Source organism: Chiloscyllium plagiosum, chromosome 10 (genome assembly GCF_004010195.1).
Source record: "Chiloscyllium plagiosum isolate BGI_BamShark_2017 chromosome 10, ASM401019v2, whole genome shotgun sequence".
NCBI lineage: Eukaryota > Metazoa > Chordata > Chondrichthyes > Orectolobiformes > Hemiscylliidae > Chiloscyllium > Chiloscyllium plagiosum.
This window is the reverse complement of record NC_057719.1, coordinates 81,612,439-81,636,993: the sequence shown is the minus strand read 5'-3', so window position 1 is coordinate 81,636,993 and position 24,555 is coordinate 81,612,439. Positions and strand designations below refer to the sequence as shown.

The following is a 24,555-nucleotide window of genomic DNA, read 5'->3' as shown; positions in this document are numbered from 1 at the left end:
TTTATTACTGATATTGATGGTCTGTTGCATCCTCCCCTTCTCTTATCTTGAGTCTGCCTGGGTAGTTCCTACATATTTCAGTGATATAGGGGTGGTGTCCCTGTCCTTCTTCAAGGTCAGGCTGTATGCCCATGTTTGCATTGATTTTCTTGTCAAGAATACTAAGGCTCTCCAGTTTCTCTTTACAACACTGTATAATGTTTGTACCATAAATCCTGGTATGCCACAGAGTCACAAAGTTATACAACAGGGAAAAAAGACCCTCAATCCAATTTGTCCATGCCACATAGATAATCTGAATTAATCTAGTCCCATTTGCTTACCTTTGTCCCATATCCCTCTAATCCCTCTCTATTCATGTACCCATCCAGATGCCTTTTAAATCACCTAATCTTTTCAAAGAACAGTTCCTTCACTTATCAGTGTTAGGTCCAAATCCTTCCCTTGGCTCAAGAATTGGTAACTCCATCGCTCGAGGGTAGTGATTGAAGTTCCTAGTTTGTTTTGGCTTGGACTTCCTCAGGTTTTCTCACTTCACTTTATCATAGTGTACAAAGTCTTAATATCTTCAAAATGTGGAAGCTACATTTGCAGTCTTCTCTGTGTTCTCAGTTCTGCTGTTAGTAATCCATTTTTCATGAGTGAGGATCAATAGATTGACTGGATAGAAGTTTTCTTCAGTAGTTCCTTTATAGATCAAACTCCTCTTTCTGCTTCACCACTTGCTTGAGGGCAATAAGGTGCATTTGTTGGATGAATGAATCCATAATCTTCGGCAAATTTTCAAAATTCTCTTTTCCAAATGGAGCTACGTCAGGAATACTGTGAGTTGAATAGATTTATTTGAATGATTTTATCACTGTTTCTGCTCGGATACAATTTTTATTTCTACCTTTTCCCAAGGCCTTGCTGGAAATTATGGTGGTAAAAGTTCTTTTTTTTCCCCCTAATAGTTGATAGCTGAGACTGATGGTTGAATATTTAACAGGTAATCCTTGAATACCAAATTCACTATTGAGTTCTTACTCAATATTTTAATATTCTGTGATTAGAATATATTATTATTTGGAACTTGGTTCTAAGGTAGAGGTAAAAGGAGGTTGGTTTCCAGTTCTGTGAGGGTAATGTGTTTTTAAGGGTCAGAAAATTATTGTTTCTTTTTAGCAATGTATCAAACCAGTATTTCCAAGTAATGGATTGAGTTAGATGACTAGATGAGCTACCTGGTGAGATGATTTCTGAAACCTTTACTAAGTTGAGTGTTTACTACTTATGGAAAAAGTGAGGAATTCAGATGCTGGAGATCAGAGTTGAAGAGTGTGATGCTAGAAAAGCACAGCCGGTCAGGCAGCATCCGAGGAGCCGGAGAATAGATGTTTCGGGCATAAGACCTTCATCAGGATTCCTGATGACGGGCTTATGCCCAAAATGTTGATTCTACTGCTCCTGGGATGCTGCCTGACCGGCTGTACTTTTCCAGCATCACAGTCTTCAACTCTGTTTACTATTTCTAGAAAGAGAGGCCAGAAGCAGTTCAATTCAGAAGAAGGGATTCGTAGCAGATGTGACGTTTAGCAGCCTCGAAGTAGTCAGAGAAAAGTTAGTGAATTAGCCTGTCTGTGTATCTCATTGAGTTGGAGAAAATCACATCTGGTGAATGTGCAGCAAGTTATCAAATGGAAAGTCTTGCAACCTCAACTGTTGGGTAAGAAAAAAATTAAAGAATGAAAGTAGGAGTAATAGTTCACTGGATTGAATATCTATAATGGGTATTGCTGGGAAAAAAGATTGAGAAGAGAAGATGGACACACAGAAATTCTTACCGGTAACTATGTATTGCAATGTGCTAATAGTTTGGAAGAAGGAAACAATTCCAAGATGCCTTTGAAATAATTTCTCTCATCAATGTTCCAGCACCACTGATGGCTTTGTCTCAACAGCTCCCTCTACAGTTCACTAATCGCTGACAGATTATGTATGAATTTCTCCAAGTACCTTTTCAGTTCTGTTATCTGTCAAAATGCTCTCTCCATATTCTAAACTATTTCATCTTTTCCCTTGGAGTAAGTTGAACATTGCCCATTGGAGTATTTCAGGTACAGGACACTCTTCCAAAGGTAGTCTGTTGAGTAACAATGACCAAAAGGCATTATAAAAATAGTTAATTGCTGCGACTCCTGGACTAAAGGTATTTGCCAAAATCCACTGAGTGTCTGATTTTGTGAACATTGTAATGTTCACTAATGGAACTCTGATAACACTGGAAGGATCATATACTTTACAGCTTGTTTGAATTTATCCAGGTCCAAGAAAACCCGAATATCCCCACTTACTTTGGAAATAGTGACCACAACTGCACACCACTTGGGTTGATCAGTGAAATCACTCCCACTTGTTTCATTCTTTCAATTTCTGTCCTCACTAAACACACTATGGTACCTTTCTCAGAGTGGGTGTCCTATCTTGCTTGGAGTAAAAGTACAAACTGATTTCATATTTGCCTGCAATGTATGTGGTACTTATCTTTCAATCCATCTAAACCTGACAACGTTGACAAAATTCTTTTATAAATGTTATTGCTTTCTTCCTTAGTAGCTTCATCTATTTTATAAATCTGTTCTGATCTCGAGCACCTTTCTTGCTTAGAGGTTAAAAAAAGACTTTTTCTGTAAATTGTAAAGTGGTTGTTATCTCTCTGTCATTATATTTTAATCTCACCACTCATCTTTTACTTTCAAATTTGTATCCTTGGGCCTTGCAGTTTGATTGTCACATGTTTAACTTGATCTGCTCAAACCATTTTTATATTCAGCTACTGTAAAAACATCAGTTGCAATGTCCTGTTTAAACTCAGTAAAATGTCCCTCTACATTGAGACTTACTAACCACGATATATTGCCGAGGTAATTGTTCCCTCCCAGGTTGACTAGCTTCAGTGGCTGAAATTCTCCTAATTCCTGTATCTGGTTATGTTCAATACTCTTGTGTTTTACTTCACATGATTATGGTTTTGGAATAATACTTTTTAAAATGACTGGATTTACCACAGTTGTGGCACTCTGCTCCCCTGCTGGACAGTCATCATGTTTCTGTGACTTGTTCCTTCCAAATCTAAAGTATTTTCGAATGGGAATTCATTGAATCCTTACAGTGTGGAAGCAGGCTATTCAGCCCATTGAATCCACACCAACCCTTCAAACGGCATCTCACCAAGACCTATCCCCTTGCAAGTCCCTGGATATTATAGGCAATTTAGCATGGCCAATCCACGTAATCTGCACATTTTGGACTGTGAGAAGGAACCAGAGCACCCAGAGAAAACCCATCGAGGCACAGTAAGAACATGGAAACTCCACACAGGCAGTCACCCGTGGCTGAAATCAAACCCATGTGTCTGGCACTGTGCTACCTCCATTTTGGTGCACCATTTTTGACAGCTTTTGGTGCTAGCACATTTTCTGTTTTGGGGCCTGTAAACTCACTTGACTTTTTTAATGGAGCTTCAGGCTTTCCACGTTTTATTAAATGATTTGGCTTCAGTCTGCATCTCTGCCTCAGAAACAACATTCGACCACCTTCAGAAGCATAAATTCTCCTTTGATTGCCATAAAGCAGAAAATACCTCATCTAGCAGCCAATGACTATCACTCTTTAGATATCTGTTCCTTTAGATGTTCATCCTTTAGATATCCACTCGTGCCATTTTCTGCTAATCTGTAAGGATCACCGATAAAGTAATCCATTTCCTGCTTCCATTTATAAATGTAATCTGCTCAATGATCAGGTTCTTACAAAAACTAAAATATTCACCGAAGGCTCACAGGATTTCTTTGGAAGGAGATGAAATCTCATCCCATCCTTGCATGATTGACACATCATCTATGATATTTGCGATTGCATGGAGCAGACGACTGACCTGATCATGGGGGGCCCCTTCCCTTGAACTCTTGAGGCCATTTGCTTTCTGATAAAATGCTCCCTTCCCACTTCTGGATTCTCAATGTTCGGCCCTGGAAGTGTCTGTGATGATTTAATAATACTGTGGAGCCCTGAAGGAAGCTTAGTTGCTATTTTTCTGTTTTCTGATTCTGATTCCATTCCCCAGTTCATGCCGGCTGCTCCCATGGTGAGTTTGGAATTTTTTCCTTTCTTCCATTTTGAACTGCTGTCAAAGTCCCTCTGTAGGTTTGCCATCTTACTAACTTTTTCTTCAATGTTTGTCTGATGTTGGGATCATCTGTTGTCGCCATGTCCCATCCTCTTGTCGAGAGTTAGGGGGTCTGATAATTTTTGTGCAGACTGTTGATTTAAAAAAGAACCTTTTATTTACTGGCTTTTGATTCACAGACTTAAGATTCCTATGGGTCTTCTTCATGAGATCTCTCTCCAAACTCTCCCCCCACCGTCATGTAACCAATAACATCAGTACATCATAGACTTATCACGGTAACCCATTATTCCACTGTGTACACTAACGTGAACCCAATACTCCACTGTGTACAGTGGTTAACCCATTACACCATGTACTCTACCATTAACCCATTACTTCACCATGTGCGCTTAAACCAATACTCTACCGTCTACACAGCAGTTAACCCATTATCCACTGTGTACACTAACTTTAACCCAATTCTCCCACTGTGTACAGTACAGTTAACCCATTACACTATCATGTACTCTACCATTAACCCAATACTCCACTGTGTACACTAACATTAACCCAATACTCCTCCATGTATACTACAGGTAACCCATTACACCATTGTGTACATTGTAATTAATCCATGTCTATATTTTGTATACCATACCTATCATATTGTCTTTATTAATATAATCAGTAAGTTCTTTAAAAATCTTTTTTCAAGCTGTCAAGCACAAATGGGCTTTAAAAAGTCTTTGTCTTGAATACAGCTATCAGTAATATATTTGTCTCCCCTGCAGAACATTCCATTAATGTTCAGGTTGCACAGCTTGGCTTTTGTTTCCAGACTTGCAGGACATTGAGGAGTGCTAACTGAGATGCTTCAAGTGATGGATAACGACTGAAAGAGTGAGAGATAAACTAATTCCGCTGGTGGAAGAATCAAGAATAGGGTTTGTAACCTCACAATTGCAACTAGGCCTTTCAGGAATGAAACCAGGAATTACGTAATCACACACAAGATACTACAAATCTGCTATTTTCTCCCAGAAGAAGCTTTGGACCTTTTTGGACTCATTTGGACCTTTAAAGCTCAGGCCTGATGGATTTCTTCTTTATTCTTTCATGGGATGTGGGTGTCGCTGGTTGGCCAGCATTTATTGCCCATCTCTAGTTGTCCTTGAGAAGGTAGTGGTGAGTTGTTGTCTTGAACTGCTGCAGTCCACCTGCTGTAGATAGACCCACAATGCCCTTAGGGAGGGAATTCCAGGATTTTGACCCAACGACAGTGAATGAACAGTGATATATTTCCAGCCAGGATGGAGAGTAACTTGGAGAGGAAACAGCAATTGATAGTATTTCCATGTATCTCCACATTCAGAAGTCTGAAGTGCAAAGATATTGGGTGTTCTAGTCCAGGCTCCTTTCAAGGTAAACTTTCAAGTTGAGTCAGTAGTTAGGAAGGCAAATGCAATGATGGTTTTATTCAGAGTGAACTTGAATATATAAAAGCAGGGATATATTTTTGAGGCTCTTTTAGGCTTTAGTCAAGCCACATTTGGAGTATTATGCACAGTTTTGGGCTCCATATTTCAGAAAGGATGTACTGCCCCTGGAGCGTGTTCAGAGAAGATTCAGGAGAATGGTCCCAGGAATGAAAACTTAACATATAAGGAACATTTGAGGACTCTGGGTTGATACTCTATGAAGTTTAGAAGGATGAGGGGTGATCTAATTGAAACATACAGAATACTGAATGGCCTGGACAGAGTGGATGTTGGGAAGATGTTTCCATTGGTAGGAGAGTCTAGGACTCAAGGGCATAGCCTTAGAGTAAAGGGAAGACCTTTTAGAACGGAGATGAGAAACCTCTTCAGCCAGATAGTGGTGAATCTAGGAATTAATTGCCACAGAAGGCTGTAGAGGCTAGGTTTTTGAGTATCAAGGGGATCATGGGTTATGGAGAGAAAGCGGGAGAATGTGGATGCGAAACCTATCAGCCATGATTGAATGGCGGAGCAGATTCAATGGGCTGAATGACCTAATTTCTGCTCCTATATCTTATGGTTTTATTGTGTTTTTGTTCACTAAGGTGAACAAAGGTTTTGCAGCAAAACAGTTAAGGGATAGTTCAACCAGAATCTTGCTTCATAAGAAAGAATTTTGGGACATCAGAAGTGGATTACTTCAGAATTAGATGTTTTAATGGTATCTAATTAATTAAGGTGATTGGGGCTTGAAGGAGAACTTGCAGGAGGTGATGTTCCATGTATCTGCTGTCGTTGAATTTCTAAATGATAGTGTTCATGGAGAACTGCAGTTGAAGGAAGTTTAATAAGTTGCTGCGGTGCTTCATAGAACATAGAAAAGTACAGCGCAGAACAGGTCCTTTGGCCCACGATGTTGTGCCAAAATTTAATCCTAATGTAAAATATAGTAACTTAACCCATGCACCCCTCATTTCACTGCTATCCATGTGCATGTCCAGCAGTCGCTTAAATGTCCCCAATGACTCTGCTTCCACCACCAGAGCTGCCAATGCATTCATAATTCTCTGCGTAAAGAACCTACCTCTGACATCTCCTTTATACCTTCCTCCTATTATCTTCAAACTATGACTTCTCAAACCTTCTTTGCACCCTCTCCAAAGCCTCTGTATCTTTCCTGGACACAATATTCCAAGTGTGGTCTTACCAGAGCTGCAGCAAAACCTCGCAGCTCTTAAACTTGATACCCCTGCTAATGAAAGCCAAAACACCATATGCTTTCTTAACGACCCTATCTACTTGGGTGGCAACTTTGAGGGATCTATGTACTTGCACACCCAGATCCCTCTGTTTCTCCACACTGTCAAGAATCCTGTCTTTAATCCTATATTCATTCGAGTTTGACCTTCCAAAATGCATCACTTCATATTTGTCCAGGTTGAACTCCATCTACCATTTCTCAGCTCAGCTCTGCATCCTGTCTGTGTCACGCTGCAGTCTGCAGTAGCCCTCTATACTATCTACGACACCTCCAACCTTTGTGTCATCTGCAAATTTACTAACCCACCCCTCAACCTCTTCATCCAAGTTATTTATAAAGTTATCCTGTAGATCGTCCATATTGCTGCTACTCATTAGCATTTAAAGTAGTGAATAGGGTGCTGTGAAGCAGGCTGCTTTATCCTGGACAGCATTCAGATTGTTGAGTGTTGTTGGTGACATATTCATCGAGACAAATAACATCTTACTCCTGACTTGTATCTTGTAGATAGGGGTCATATTTGTCACAGATTAGTCAAGCAACAGCCTAACAAAGTCATGTTCATAGAATTGCACCTTGCAATGTCCCAGTAAACACTGTCAGCATATAGACTAACTGTCCTATCACAGGACAGACACAGCAGAGGTGGCAGCACAGTAGCACTCAATCGAGATGGAATTGCTCTGGGAGTCTTCATTATTGATTCTGGTTTCATGGCATCAGATCAAACATGGGCAAGGAAACCTCCAACTGATTACCACATACTCTCCTCTTCCTATTTGAGCACCAGTTGGAGGAAGCACCGAGGCTGGCAAGGGTGTAAAATGTACTCTGGGTGGGGGATTTCAGTGTCCACCGCCAAACGTGGCTTGGCAGCAGTACGACTGATCAAGCTGGTCAAGTCCTAAAGGATGTAGCTGTTAGACTGGGTCTGCAGGTAGGTGGTGAGGGAACCAGGAGCAGCATCAGGCATAGCTAAAAATGAGATGTTAACCAATGAAGCTACCAAATATGTGAAACAGCATAAGCAACAAGTGATAGATACAGGGCTAAATGATCCCATAACCAAAAGATCAGATCCATGCTCTGCAGTCCTGCCACATCCAGTCGTGAATGGTGGTGGACAATTAACAACTCACTGGAGGAGAAGGCTGCACAAATATCCCAAATCTCAATGATAGAAGAGCCCAGCACATTAGTGCAAAAGATAAAGCTGAAGCATTCACAGCAGTCTTCAGCTGGAAGTGTTGAATGGATGATATGTCTTAGCCTCCTCCCAAATTCCCCAGTGTCAGAGATGTCAGTCTTCAGCCAATTTGATTCACTCCATTTGATATCCAGGCACTGGATTCTACTAAGACCTGGGGCCTTGATAGTATTCTGGCAATATTAATGTAGATTCACACTTCAGAATGTCCTATATCCCTAGCCAAGTTCTTCCAGTACAGTTGCAACACTGTAATCCACTTGACAATGTGGAAAATTGCCCAGTAAGGCCTGGTCACAAAAAGCAGGAGACATCCAACCTGGGCAATTACTGCCCCATCAGCCTACTCTCGATCATCAGTAAAGTGATGGAAGGTGGTCAGTGTCATCGAGTTTGGGTTCTGACAGGGCCACTCAGCTCCTGACCTCATTACAGACTTGCTTCAAAAATGGACAAAAGAGCTGAATTCTAGAGGTGAGGTGAGAGTGACGACCTTGCCATCAAGGCTGCTTTCAAATGGGTGTGGCATCAAAGAACCCTAGCAAAACTGAAATCAGTAGAATCAGGGGAAAAGATTGTCATTTGGTTTAGGTCATAGCTGACACATATGAATGTGGTTGTGGTTGCTGCAGGACCATCATCTCAGCTCTGTACATCTGTACAAAGTCTCTTAGGTTAGTGTCCCAGGCCCAAACATCTTCAGCTGCTTCATCACTGACTGTCCCACCATCATACGGTCAGAAGTGGGGATGTTGGCCTATGATTGCACAATGTTCAGCACCATTCGTGACTCCTCAGAAACTGAAGCAGTCCATGTTCAAATGCAACAAGATCCAGGTAAAATCCAGGCTTTGGCTGTCAAGTGGCAAGTAACATTTCGTGCCATGCAAATGCCAGACAGTGACCATCTTCAATAATCTAACCACCACCTCTTGACATTCAATGATGTTACCATCACTGAATCCTCCACTGTCAGCATCCTGAAGGTTACCATTGACCAGAAACAGAGCTGGACTCGCAACATAAACTTGTGGCTACAATAGCAAGTCAGAGGTTAAGAATACCTTGGCAAGTAACTCACCTGAATCCCCAAAGTCTATCCATCATCTGCAAGGCATAAGTCAGGAGTGAGATGGGATACTCCCTGCCTAGATGCGTGCAGCTCCAACAATATCAAGAAGCTTGACACCATTCAGGACAAAGCAGCCTGCTTGATTAGCACCACATTTACAAGCATCTACTCCATCCACCATCAGCATTCAGTTGCAGTACTATATATCATTTATAAGATGCACAGAAATTTATCAGGGCTCTTTAGACAGCAACTTCCAAACCCATGACCACTTCCATCTAGAAGGACAAAGGCACAGATACCTGAATTTTCACTCTGATTCCCATTGACTCTAGTTTTGCTAGGAATCCTTGATGCCACACCTCTGCAAGTTCCTCTCCAAGCCACTTGCCATCCTGACTTGGATAATGTCATCATTCCTTCAGTTTTGCTGGTTACAATCCTGGAAATCCCTCCCTGACAGCACTGTAAGTATACCGACACCAAAAAGCCTGCAACAATTCATGAAAGCATTTCACCACCACCTTGTCATGGGCAATGAATGCTGGGCCCAGCCAATGATGCCCACATCCCATAAATGAACCAAGAGGTCGGTAAATGTATTACTCACTGCAGAATCCCAAACTTTCACTTGCTGTCTTATATCCACAATATTGATATGAGTATTTCAATTCAGTCCCCGGAAAATGGTAACAGCCAGAATGTTGGTAGTGGGAATTTGGAAATGGTGATGAATGTCCAGGGTTAGATGGTTAGATTCTCTCAAGTTAGAAATGGTCATTGCCTGGCATTTTTGCAGTATGATGTTACTTCCATTTATCAGACCAAGTCTGGATATTGTCTAGACATTGTCGCATTTGAACATAGATTGCTTCAGTATTGGAGGAGTCATGAATGGTGCTGAACATTGCACAATTGTCAGCAACATCCCCACTTCTGACCTTATGATGGAGGAAATGTCATTGATGAAGCAGCTGAAGATGGTTGGGCCTAGAACACTAACCTGAGGAACTCCTGCATAGATGTCTTGGAGCTGAGGTGACTAACTTACAACAAGAACAACAATACTAGAAGCTACATACATTAACAAAAAGGACCCTGTTTTATGTCAGTAAAAGGAATTCATGCATACACTGCCCCATTTTCACTTGGGAGGAAAACAGGTCATGGAGATCACCAAGCCCTGTTGGCATTCCCATGGCAATTTCTGAACCAATCAAAGTCTAGCTACCTGGTCTCAGACCTAAGATTGACAGGTAACTGCGCATGTTGATGATGGCTCAATCAGTCATCACCCTCCTCTCATGCTGTATTATTTTTGTGTCCCTTTTTCCAAGTGTCCTAGTTCTGATGAGTGCAAAATGAAGTTTCAACTTTGCCTTTTTTTTAAGCAATGCTTAGCTACAACATTCTTCATGCTTGGTATAGCTCTAACGATTAGAGAATTCTGCCTCCTGGTCCCCCTTGACTTCAGTTTTGCTGGGCACTCTTTAAGCTTACACTCATTTAAATTTACCTTGGTGTTGCAGTTGTACGTAGAACAGTACAGTACTGGCCCTTTGACCCTTGATGTGCCAACCTTTTATCCTACTCTAAGATGAAACTAACCGACATACCTTTCATTTTAATATCATCCATCTGCCTATCCAAGAGCTGCTTGAATGTCCCTAATGTATCTGACTCTACTACCACTTATTTGCACTTACTAAAGACTCTGCTACCATGTACTTGCACTTATTGGCTCAGTTTGTTCATGCACAAATGCATCAAGCACTTCCTTAGTATAAATCACCACTTTCAACAGTGCAATCAAGAATAATAACATATCAGTGGGAAAATTGCTCAATGATTGTATGGGTGGGTGGATAGGACAATGTGGCGGAATGGGGCGGGGGGAGAGGTGCATGGAGGCTTGGCAAAATCTCTGTCAAAACTCAAACTTTTTAAACTTATTCTCTGCATTATCAACATCACTCACTTGTGCTGCAATCATTGCTGGGTTTTTCACCTCCATAAAGAGATAAAAGCTTCAGACTGGAGTTATTTGTGCAGCTGTCAAAAGAATTCAATTTGAAAGTGTTGTTAAGAAATGGAATTGATGTTTACATCAAGCCTTTGATAATTATTTAAAAAGATACCTACTTGTTGATGATTAGGAACATCATTGATCCCACAGTCAATATAGAGAGATTTAAAGCCTCTATTTTTATTTGGAGAAAAAGTCTTTTAAAATGATTTTTTGTTTTAAAAAGGAGTGCATTTATATAGCACGTATTTCAACCTCAGGGTGCTGCAAAATGCTGCACAGCTATTGACATACTTTGTAGTCACTGTTGTGGATAATAATGGTAGTGGTCAATTTACACACAACTAGATAGAAGAGTGTGAGGACTGAGATGCTGGAGATCAGAGTCAAAAAGTGAGGCACTGGAAAAGCACCGCAGGTCACCTGATGAAGGGCTTATGCCAGAAATGTCAACTCTCCTGCTCCTCAGATGCTGCTTTACCTGCGGTGCTTTTCCAGCACCTCACTTTTCGACAGTACAAACAGTGATCAGATCATCTACATGTTCTTTTAAATGATGCTATTAAGGGACAACTATTGGCCTGGGTGCCTAGAATGGGATTTAAACCCACAAGTCCCTGATACAGAGGCAAGAGTGATCCATAGTTGCATTCAACATTTGGTGGTGGGATTTTAAAACCAATATAGAGCTGGGTTCAGGTCCCTTGTGACACAGTGGTGATGTCTCTAACTTTGGGCCAGAGGATCCTTGATCATGCCCCACCAAATCCAGAGGTGTGTCATAAACTATCTGGACAGGTTGATTAAAAATTTTCTTTAAAAAAAGAAGGCTGGGGTCATTTCCCCTTAAGCGCCATTTTGGTTTAGTCCTTCTTTTGTCATCTTCTTTAATGGGACATGAGATGCCCAGTAAGGCCAGTATTTGTTGCCCATGTCTGATGTCCCTTGAACTGAGTGGTTTTTCACAGCCATTTCAGGAGTCAGTAGGAATCAACCACATTGCTGTGGGCCTAGAGTCATCTGTAGGCCAGGCTACATTAGAGTGGTAGATTTCCATCCCTAAATGGCATGAACTAGATGGGATTTAATGGCAACCAAGGGGTTATTATCTCTGTGGTAAGATGTGAATCCTTGTTGAAGACCATTATTCCTGGGGCTTCTCTATTACTGCTGCAGGGACCTTATCACTTTGCTACCATCTGACAGTTCATGAGCAGATTTGTGTGTTCAGGGGTCAGATCATAAATTGCCAGAAAATAAAAAAGAAAGAGCTTGCAATTATATAGTGCCATCTTTGACCACAAGACAGAGTCGTACAGCACAGAAACAGTCCCTTCAGTCCAACGTATACACGCCGACCAGGTTTTCTAAACTCATCTAGTTCCATTTGTCAGCATTGGGCCCAAAGCCCTCTAAACCCTTCCTATTCATATACCTGCCCCGATGCATTTTAAATGTTGTAATTGTACCAGCCTCCTCCACTTCCTCTGGCAGTTCATTCCATACACACACGACCCTCTGTGTGAAAAAGTTGCCCCTCAGGTCCCTTTTAAATCTTTTCCCTCTCATCTTAAACCCATGCCATTACCTTGGAAAAAAAGACCTTAGCTCATCCCCCTATCCATTCCCCTTGTGATTGTACAGAAGCCTGAACATATGCACCCCCGGTTTTGTAACAGTTTCTATCCTACTGTCGTTAGAATACTGAATGGACTCACAAACTCTTAACATTCGCCTGTACCTGTGTTTTTGTTTTTGCCATTGTTTACCTATTATTTTCACTGTGCCTCGGTACACATGACAATAAATTCAGTTCAATTCAATTCAATTCAATTCAATAAACCCTGATTTTATAAGGTCATCCCTCGCCCCTCCAATGCTCCTGGGAAGAAGGTTCCAGCCTATTCAGCCTCTCCCTATAGCTCAAACCTTCCAGACCAAGCAACATCCTTCTGAATCTTTACAGAACCCTTTCAAGTTTAACAAAGTCTTTTCCATAGGCACTTCATACCCAACGAAATGCTCTTGAAATTTAGTCACTTTAGTGAAGTAGGAAACTCGAAAAGGAGGGCATCAGTGTTCATATGATTTGAACAGTTCTCATATATATTAGAGTTGACTTTTCTCTGTACTTACTCTGAGGTGATAGCACTATATTCTGAATTCTGTTCTATTATTCTGATGCACTTATGCCGGGTATAATTTCCCTGCACGCAAAACAGTACTTTCACTGTATCTCAGTACATGTGACAATAACAAATCAAATTAAAATTGCCATCACTGATCAAGGTGGATGCAGCCTAAGAAACCCAGTGCTCAGAGGCACCATAGGAGGACTTATCCATTTGTGTTTATCAGGCTGTTGAGTGTATTTATTGCCCTGTGTGCTTGGTATGTGAAACATGATAACTGAACACCATCAGCCTCTGATTAATCCTTGTCTGATTCCCACAACAGTTTACTATCGCAAGAACAACCGGTTCCAGGCAGTGAGGGTGAAACTGCAGAGCCCAGAATACAAGCTGAGTAAGATCAGAACCTCGACCATTATGACCGATTACAATCCCAACTACTGCTTTGCTGGCAAGGTGGCATCCCTCAATGAACTCAAGGAAGTGCCCAGGAAAAACATCTCCTTGCTGAGGTGGGTGACTTTAAAACTCTCAAGAAGAGGTAAGAATCATTGAAACTTACAATACAGAAGGAGACCATTGGGCCTGATGTGATTCTGAAAGTCCTTTAAAAGAATTAATTACTCCAACTCCAACTCTTTCCTCAAAGCCCCGGAAATATTTCCTTTTAAAATTTACATCCAAATATCATTTGAAAGTTATGATAAAATTTGGTCGTTACATGTTTTCAGATAGTGTATTTCAGACCGCTGATTCCACTATGATCCATTTGACAGTACTTTCCAAACCCAGAAGCATCTGACAAGGCAAGGGCTGCAATTATATGGTTACGCAAGTTCCCTTCCAAGCTGATCACCATCCTGACTTGGAAATATGCCATTGTTCCTTCCGTGCCATTCAGTCAAAATCTTAGAATGATCTCCCTAAGGGCATTTTGGGTCTAACTCATGGACTGCAGCAGTTCAAGAAGTCAGCTCACCACCGCTTTCTCAAAGGCAACTAAGGGTAGACAACAAATGCTGGCCCAGCCAGCAACGTCCACATCCTGTGAATGATTAGGAAAATTGTGTGGAAAATTATCTTTGTTTTTCCTATCCCCTACACTCCACCGAGGCCCCAGGTTTGTTGCCAGTGGTTGTAGAGTCATTAAAGCTCCTCCAATCAGTGGAACCACTTTCCACCTATCTATTCTATCAGAATCCCTGCCAATTCTGAATACAGTTCCATCTCCCTCTCACTCTCTCATCCTCTAAGGAGGATGGTCCAAGTGTTCTTAGTTGGCTTGTACTGCAGCAGTTTTGAATGGTCCAGGCATGGCAAAGCAAGCCTGAGTAAGGAGATTTCAGAAAGCTGGGTTGGGCTTCCATAGAATCCTTACAGTGTGAGAGTATGCCATTTGGCCCATCGAGTCCACACTGACCCTCCGAAGGACATCCCACCCAGACCCACACCGCCTACCCTCTCCCTCTAACCACACATTTCCAATGGCTAATCCACCTAGCCTGCACATCCCTGGACCCTATGGGCAATTTAGCATGGCCAATCCCCTTAACCTGCATTTCTTTGGACTTTAGGAGGAAACCGTAGCATCCGGAGGAAACCCATGCAGACATAGGGAGAATGTGCAAATTCCACACAGTCACCCGAGTGTCGTATTTAACTCAGGCCCCTGGCACTGTGAGGTAGCAGTGCTAACCACTGAGCCACCCTGCCACCCAAACGCTGCTGGGATTAACACATTAAACATCTGCAAACTGTAGGCGGACTCCTGTTGCACTTGGACCCTCATAAAGAATTTTATCCTTAACCGTTTTTGATCTTATTGAACTATGCTACTGGATAAAACAGCATGGAACCTGTACAGTGCAAGCTGCAAAGGCTTGGGCGGGGGGGATCTTGTTTGAGGTCTACAGAATTCTCAGGGACATAGACAGGGTCAATTTGAAATAAACCTTTCCCTTTTAGTGGATGATAGGTTGCTAGAGTGTACAGATTTAAGGTAAGAGGCATGAGGTTGAGAGAGGATTTAAGGAGAAATTTCTTTCTCGCTTAGCAGGGTGAGTGTTTGGAACTTACTGCCTGAAAGAATGGTACAGGTGTTAACCATTGCAACATTTAAGAATTATTAACATGATTATTAAGGCATAGCGAAACACCACAGCCTATAATACTGTAGATCCAAGTGTAGAGTAGATAGAGGCTTGATGACCAGCATGGACATGACAGGCCATTTGGCTTCCATCCATGACTCTGTGCCTAATTGTCCCATTGTCTTGGGAATTGTTACCCCTTAGTGAGCATCACAAAGTCTGTCATTATTGCACTGTGAGGGTCGGGGACATAGTGATATGCATGTTAGAATCCCTGCATTGCTGAAAGAGGCCATTCAGCCCATTGAGTCCACACCAACCATAGATAGCCCACCTTGCCTGCACAATCCTGGTAAATTTCAGCATGGCCAATCCACTTAACCCGCACATCATTGGGCTGTGGGAGGAGATTGGATGGCAGGGTGGCTCAGTGGTTAGCACTGCTACCTCACAGTGCCAAGGGTCTGGGTTCAATTCCACCTTCGGGTGACTGTCCGGAGTTTGCACATGTCTCCATGGGTTTCCTCCGGGTGTTTTGGCTTCCTCTCACAGTCCAAAGATATGCAGGCTAGGGGGAATGGCCGTGCTAAATTGCTAATAATGTCCAGGGATGCAGGCTAGACATGGTGAATGTATGGTTGGAGGGAGAGGGTAGGCAGAGTGGGTCTGGGTGGGATGCCCTTCTGAAGAAATCCCATGTAGATACAGGAAGAACATGCAAACTCCGCACAGACAGTCACCCAAAGGTGGAATCAAACCCAGCTGCTTGCTGCTGGAGGTAGCAGTGCTGACCACTGAACCATTGTGCCGCCCATTAGAATTGCGTGTTGTATTAGCTTGACAGAGATTGTTTTGAGGCATGAGAGACCTTCCTGCAGATGACTCAGGCAATTGATGTTCACCAGTCATGGTCCTGATATATTCAAGGCAGCATCCTTAGGATTTGTGGGAGTGCAGGTTTGCTCTGTATCAGGGAAATGTGCCAGACTGGATAGTAAAGGTTTTGCTGGGATCAAGGATGTTAAATGTGGATACTTGGGAGTTGTTTTTGCAAGTTGTAGTAAATGGTTGTTGCAGAATGAAGGTGGAGGAGTCTGGCCAGAGGCTAAAGTTAGAGAGCGGGTGTCGTTAGATCCATTTTTATTCTCGAGACTGACACAGAAGATGATGGGTTTGGTTGTGGGTCAGGGAATGCAGACGATGAGGGATTAAAAAAAGGCTTGCATTTATAAAGCATTTTTCATGGCTGCTGGATGTTTCAAAGCTCTTTGTTGCCAATGAAATGCTTTTGGAAGCATTGTCACTAGCAATGTTGGAAATGTGATAAACAATTCCTACAAAGTATGCTTCCCGAAGCAGCAATGCAATAAGGACAGACTTTGGGATGTTCATTGAGGGATGGCTATTGGCAAGACATTGGGGACAATTAGGCATGGAGTCAGGCATAAAAGCCCTATGGCCCATCATGTCTATACTGGTCATCAAGCACCTATCTACCCTACCACATGGGTCTATAGTGTTGTATGCTTTGGTGTTTCACTATGCTATAGTAATCATCTAAATACTTCTTAAATTTTGTAATGGTTCCAGCCTGTGCCATTCTTGCAGACAATGGCTTTCAGACACCCACCCATCTCTGTGGGGAAAAAACTTTCTCCTTAAATCCTCTCTAAATCTCATGCCACTTATCTTAAATCTGTGCACCTTCTCTGCTCCAAATAAAAAAACAACAACTCTAGCTACCTAGTCTCTCTTTGTAGCTCAAATGCTAGGCAAAATCCTGGTGAATCTCTTTTGCACCATCTCTTTTGCACATCCTTCCTACAGTGTGCTGAGCAGAACTGCACACAGAACTCTCGGCATGGCTTAACCAACATCCTGTACAGCGCTAGCATAATCTCTCAGTACTTCAACTAATAAGGTAGCCATACACCTATAATTCTCCTGCTTTTCTTCAAAGTAGTGCTGTGGGATTACTTCAAGTCCATATGAGTAAAAACAGACAGGACCTCAGTTAAACATCTCTTTCAAAAGGTGGCAATTCCATTAAAGCACCACTCCCTTAGATTTGTACTTAATTGTTTTGGACCTCAAGTTTCCAGAGGAGGATTTGAACCCAGAACCTTGTGATTTAGATACAAGAGAGCAAACAACTGAGCCAAAGCTGATCTGATACAAGAAAATGGTCATTGATGCCCTTGTTTATGTATGAGACCATAAGAGCCGAGATGTCCTGTGAGAAAGCCAGGATGATCTTCTGAAGCCAAGCTCTGACGATATATGAATATGGTTATTACTGAGTGACAAATGTGAAATCATGGGGTCAGGGGATAGTGAGTAAGTTAGCATGCTTGAACCGTGGACAAGATCTTTCACTGAGTCCACATGTCCACTGAAAATCACATGATCGTTACTAAACTGCAACTTAATACGAAGGCCCATTTCACTATATTAAATGTGGTCAACTCTAACTGAGAATTCCTTCATATTTTGTCTCTTAGGGCTCTTGGTCATGGTGCGTTTGGTGAAGTCTATGAGGGCCACGTGGTTGGACTTGGTGGAGAGTCTGCCCCTTTGCAAGTGGCAATCAAGGTTAGTAACAGGCTTTCCAAAATTCTTCCCTCTCTTTTGCGTCATGCACTGTACCACCATTACTCATGGTCATGAGGAAAGGTATTGATTGAGCAATTGTTCCATGGTGAAGGAAAGGCCTAATTCTACCAACTCTATCATAGTCAAGCAAGGGGTATGAGTACAATAGTCATCCACTTGGAAACATCCAATCATATAATGTTATGGCTGTTCTCCACCTCCATTGGTACATTCACTGCAAAGAAATGCGAAAAAATAAAATTCTTCATCCTGTGCTGCAGTCCAGATGATTGTTTTTGAATTCTTTGACAAATCCAAATGAGGCTGGAAGTGTTGAAATCAACTGAGATTTAGTGCAATCTGGACAGTGTTAAAAACTTAGTATCTCCTCTCTTCATAGCAACTATAGAGTTGGCTTGATGCGTGCCATCATCTTACTGATGAGAGGCAATAAAAAATAGAGGTCGAGCAAAAGGTGAGTTTGGGTACGTCACGTTATCCTCCTCTGCCCATTAAAATACTGGAAAGAACAACAAGTCATATGATATCAGCAGCTTTGTTTGGGATGAGAATTTGAAGAAGCCCAGAAGAGAATGAGTATCAGAAGCTGATGGGTAAATGGAAGGTGGAACCCACAGATTTTCCGTAGGACATATGGCACATTGCCAGTCAAGAGCTTAGTGGAATGGCCCTCAAAGTTTTTGTGGGCAGGTTCTGAAAAATGCGCAAGGAAGGAATCTTTTGCTGACCAGAACAAGCTTGGGCCAGATCCTGGATTTGCATGTGTTTGTAGGGGTGTTGGGGCAAGTGGGTTAGTTAGGAGAAAGAGGTGGCAAAGGTATGCTTTTTGAACAAACCAGGGTTTGGACAAGACAGAAGTGCCATTTGTCCATTGAGTCAGGCTTGTAAAATCTCAACTCTGATCAAGGAAGTCTGCTCCTGAGCGTGGGTGGATGTTCAGGCAGAGCAGAACAGACTCCACTGGCAAAAGTAAGAACCTGATAAACTTCGTATGGGAAATAATTTGTAACATTGTCCTGAAAATATCATGCGAACTATTGCACATTTTAGTGTTTCTAATTTAGTTTTGAGTGAGACAACCTACTTGTGGATATACGTATGCAACACACTGAGTCCTGTGAGTGCACACTTTCTTCCAATTGTTGCCTTAAAGGAGTTGGAGGCAGCTCCTTCTCATTTTTGCCTCTGTGTTGAGATGACACATTGACACCTCTCGAGCAACTATGCTTCCTGCTCCCTCTGTCAGAGAGGCTAAGAGAGCTGGGGGTTCTCTCAATCCGCAGAAATCCTCATACCTATTTGGAACAAACTCCCACTAACTTCAGAAGGATCGGCTGCCTCAGTGTGGCTCATATCAGCCTGTTCAGAGTGGATCGGTCACCATAGAGTGCGAGTGCTGAAGTCCGTGGAGAACATCAACAGCAGACAATCCCAAGCAGGACACTCTGGTTCAACTGTGGCTTTGTATTAAGGGGATCACCAAGTGGCTGGAAGGCTCAGTCACCTTGCCAGAATGCAGCAAGTCGCTAAACCTGTTCCCAGCACTGCAGCCAGGTTGATAACTAAATGCACGGACCACATCAATGAACTCTTGGTCATGATCAGGGACATCTTGTGGCCTTGTGCATTGAGCTATGTCTCTCCTGTCACTGACCTCACAGAATCCCTCCAGTGTGGAAACAGGCCATTCAACCAACAAGTCCACACTGACCCTCCGAAGAGTAACCCACCCAGACCGATCTCCCTACCCTTTCCCTGTAACCCTACATTTCCCATGGCTGACGTACCTAACCTATACATCCCTGAACACTACGGGATATTTAGTATGGCCAATCCATATAACCTGCACATCTTTGGATTGTGGGGGGAAACTGGAGCACTCAGAGGAAACCCACGTAGACACAGGGGGAATATGCAGACTCTACACAGATAGTTGCCCGAGGATGGAATTGAACTTGGGTCCTTGGCACTGTGAGGCAGCAGTGCTAACTACTGAGCCACTATGCCACCTCCTGCACCATGACATGCAAGATGGACCATCTTGAAGCACTTGCTACATGATAGGGAATGGTATTTTGTCATCTGAACACCAGTGTTAGGCTCACGGTGTACAGGCATGGTAGCCTCCCTGTTACCATTGTGATACATCACTATGCACCATTCTAAAGGGTCCAGACGTACTTGATGTGCTTTGGGATGAAAGCAGTAGCCAGTGGATTGCTGAGTACCTACCCTCCAGTGTTGGGCTTATAAGGGAAGGGGCAGTGTAAGGTACTGTAGCACCAAGGTCTGAGTATGGAAAGCTGCACCAGTGCTGGGCTGCTCTGTACCTTTGCAGGGCTGTGCTGTGATCCTGCAGCATCTTCAGTTGACAGAGTGCAACCTCTTTCATAAGAAGGCTGGGCAGGCAGATACCTGAGCTGTGCCTTCTCAGGCAATATATTGTTTGAGCAATGGGTTGGGAGTTTACTGAATGTTCCTGTTTATTGGACCAATCTAGAAAGAGATAACAAATTAATAGCCAGTATAGCTTATGATGGTAAGTAGTTATAGGTCACGATTTAGACCTATCGACAATTCCTTCACAAACCTTTTTCCCAATGTTTGCTGACCAAGCTGTCAACAATGTTAGGCCTTCAGTCCAGAGGTGGGGTAGACAGACAAAACTCCACATCCAAATCCATTCCCACCACCAATTATACCTACATACAGCTGTAGAAAGTGGCAGAACCATGGCTCGACCCCATCATGGTCATAGTGTTAGCGGGCATTGTCACATAGGAAGCAACATTGTGACATCGGAAAACCTTCCAACTAACAATTCCTGCTTCATACGTGCAGTCTGACCAGCGATCTCTTAAACACTGCTGCAGGTCTTCATATTCATGTCATGCTACTTTTGTTACTTTTTACAGACTCTTCCAGAAGTCTGCTCTGAGCAAGATGAAATGGATTTCCTGATGGAGGCTTTGATTATCAGGTAATACTGAAAATTCTTTTCTCGTGTTCTGATCCCTTGGTGATCACTTCCCAACTCCTTAATGGATTACTGATCACAGATCAGAAATATCAGTCATGAGTAAGTTCAAGGGGAGTTTTTCGGACAAGCCTATAGTCCTTTTGTCACTTCTCTAACCTAGTCTCACGTCTAGCCACACTAAGAATGTAGCCTTATTGGATGTACTTTCCAGTTTTTACGTAATGAGCTTATCTCTTAAACTACAATAAACTTCAAGCTACAGAACATTAGCACTTTATCTTTATTCTCTAACTTGATTTATCTCATTATTACTGCTGCTCTTTCATACCTATTGGGCATCATTTTGAGCTTTTTACCTTAACAAGCCTTACTCATGTCCTTTATTATGAGTCGTGAACCTCACTCATGAGGCTGTTTGGCCTGGTCAAGTCTTCAGCAAATGCCTGATAAAATGGTCCCAACCACCATCACTTCTGCAGATGAGAGATTAAAATGAACAGAAATCCCTTGGTTATAACATAATACAATCGTCTGGTAATTTGCTTAAAACGGTTAGATTGAAGGACAAAAATATCATCCAAACAGTTGACTAGAGGATAATTCATCAATGATCATTAATGTTTGTAAGGATTGGCTGGAAATTGTGGTCAATACAATTATAGCATTAAAAGAAATTCGTCATTTTAAATTTCATGGCAGTCCTGCTCCTAATTAACATTCTGGGCTGGTAGGCTTTATCTGTGAATAACATCACAGTGGAGTTATAAATGCCAACATAGAAAACTAACAAAAGCTGAGCAAGTGCTTTGAAATAGGTGAACACTCAGTAGCGTTTCTGAAGGTCAGTCTACAAAACGTGAAGACAAATGAGTGTGCAGTGATGCACAGCATTACCATGAACTGCATTTCAGGTTTACCTGCCATCCTGTTCCTTGTGTTATATTAAACAAGAGAACAGTTAAGTAATACTGAAGAGGGCTAGAGGCAGGAGGATTGTTTTGTCTGGGTGCCTTTTTGTGAAGATTTCAGTTTTTGGTATTTTTGGTACCTTGTATTTGGAGTTTTGAGAAAGAGTATCTGTACCTATTTTTTGAATGAGGTAAAATGCTTCTTCCTGCAAAAGTAACTTATAATTCCATTTCCTAAACTTAGCAACTCCATGAGAAGTACAATCATGCAGTTTATTTTTCAAAAATGAGGCCATTTGGCACACATTGCCAGTGTTGGCTCCTTGAAGTAGTTATCCAATTAGTCCAACTTTTTCATTCATTCCCCATAGCTCTGTGTAAAAGTTTCCTAATCTCTCTCCTTTTACAGTAACTTTAAACTTGCATCTTAAGGCAACCAGCCATCCTCCCAGTTGAAACTCTTACAGCCAGAAATTTGTTAAACCGAATTGTTTAAGGAACTTGTCTATATTTTACACAGAAGTAATCCATCCAAAAATAGAACAGTTAATTGAGATGAGAAGTCGAGTGAAGGTGGAATATTTTTCCCCATTATTCCAATAGTGTTAAATATTTTGCTGATTGCTGTTGATAAGTTGATGTTTCTTTGTTGTTCAGAACATTTTGTATTGTATCTACATGTTTTACCATCCTCTCCTCCTGTTTTAAACAGCAAGTTTAACCATCAGAATATTGTCAGATGTATCGGTGTGAGTTTGCAAGCTTTGCCTCGGTTTATTCTTCTAGAGCTCATGACCGGAGGAGACATGAAGACTTTCCTTCGTGAAAACAGGCCCAAAGCTGTAAGTACAAAGGTGAACGTTTACGATATTCCTTGGAAGAGGTCTGTCTCCGGTCACTCCTCAGTTTTCACTTGCCTCAGGAAGAGCTCAAATCCATTCAGTTTTTCCTGATAACTATAACTGGTTCTGTAAAATGGCTGTGAATCTTTTCTGCCCTTCCTCCAGTTCATCTGGAGACTTTCTGTGTGAAATCAAACCAAGGGAGACATCTCCGATAAAAACAAAACAAAGAACTATGGATGCTGGAAACCAGAAACAAAAACATTGTCAGCAGTTATAACCACTGAGCCACCGTGTTGCCAAAAGGGGACTCAAAATCATCAGGGCGAGAATCTGAGGAGCCAGATTGATTTTCTTACATCCCAATCCTGATGAGTGTAAGACCACAACCTCTGCCCTTGTGAATCCATTTAGCAATATCTGATTTATGAGGCAAAAGTGAGGACTGCAGACGCTGGAGATCAGAGTCAAGATTAGAATGGTACTGGCAAAGCACAGCAAGTCAGGCAGCATCCGATGAGCAGGAAAATCAACGTTTCGGGCAAAAGACCTTGATCGGGAATGAGGCTGGAAGCCTCGGGGGTGGAGAGATAAATGAGAGGGGGATGGGGCTTGGGCTGGGGTGAAGGTAGCTGAGAGTGCAGAAGATGAATGGAAGTGGGGGTGAAGGTGATAGGTCGGAGCACTTCAGAGAACATCTCCGGACCACCCGCACCAATCAACCCCACCGCCCGTGGCTAAACATTTCAAATCCCCTTCCCACTCTGCCGAGGACGTGCAGGTCCTGGGCCTCCTCCATCGCCACTTCCTTACCACCAGCGCCTGGAGGAAGAACGCCTCATCTTCTGCCTTGGGACCCTTCAACCCAGGGCATCAATGTGGACTTCACCAGTTTCCTAATTTCCCCTTCCCCCACCTTACCCCAGTTCCAACCTTCCAGCTCAGCACCCTCCTCATGACCTGTCCTACCTGTTGATCTTCCTTCCCACCTATCCGTATCCACCCTCCTCTCCGACCTATCACCGTCACCCCCAGCTCAAGCCACTTATTACTCTCTCAGCTACCTTCTCCCCAGCCCCACCGCCTTCCCATTTATCTCTCCACCCCCGAGGCTCCCAGCCTCATTCCTGATGAAGGGTTCCTGCTCCTCGGACGTTGCCTGACCTGCTGTGCTTTTCCAGCACCACTCTAATCAATAATTAATTTGTTACCTAAAGAGTAGCTGCTAATTTATTTATTGCGGTTCACTGACTGATCTGAAATTGATCGAAGCCTTTAAATGCTCCCCATATTTGGACCACCCTGAATGGAGCACCTCACACCAGCTCCATGTGTTACTCTGTTTCAGACGCATGTATCGACATTGACAATGCTAGACCTTCTGAACATGGCCAAGGACATAGCTTGTGGCTGCAAATACCTGGAAGACAATCACTTTATACACAGGTTTGTCATGATTTTCAGCTTTCCAACTTTATTTTAGGTAGAAGAAAAATGGATGTCTGTTTGTTTAAATAGTTCTGCCCTTTGTGGTCACACCAGTAATTATACTGCAGATATGTGTATAAATAGCTCTTGTATTTATCGGTGTCAGTGGTATTTAATTCTGTTTCTGCGTCTGCTTGTTCTTAGGGACATTGCAGCAAGAAACTGTTTACTAACCTGCAGTGGACCCAGGCGAGCAGCCAAAATTGGAGATTTCGGGATGGCTCGAGATATTTATAGGTATGCCATCAATAATTGATGTGCCTGAGCTGAGCTGAGCTGAAGTGAGTACTGCAGCTTTCCAATTGATC

The 24,555-nt window shown here is 42.5% G+C and overlaps 1 protein-coding gene across 1 annotated transcript in view; it reads left to right on the top strand.

The window, feature by feature from the left end:
• Window positions 1–24,555, top strand: part of ltk (leukocyte receptor tyrosine kinase) — a 170,718-nt gene that overhangs the window by 137,761 nt on the left and 8,402 nt on the right. Inside the window, exons 12-17 of the mRNA XM_043698197.1 lie at window positions 13,652–13,838; window positions 17,918–18,008; window positions 20,945–21,009; window positions 22,630–22,759; window positions 24,108–24,205; window positions 24,392–24,484. Coding sequence (XP_043554132.1) covers window positions 13,652–13,838; window positions 17,918–18,008; window positions 20,945–21,009; window positions 22,630–22,759; window positions 24,108–24,205; window positions 24,392–24,484 — 664 coding nt within the window. The remainder of the gene's footprint in view (window positions 1–13,651; window positions 13,839–17,917; window positions 18,009–20,944; window positions 21,010–22,629; window positions 22,760–24,107; window positions 24,206–24,391; window positions 24,485–24,555) is intronic.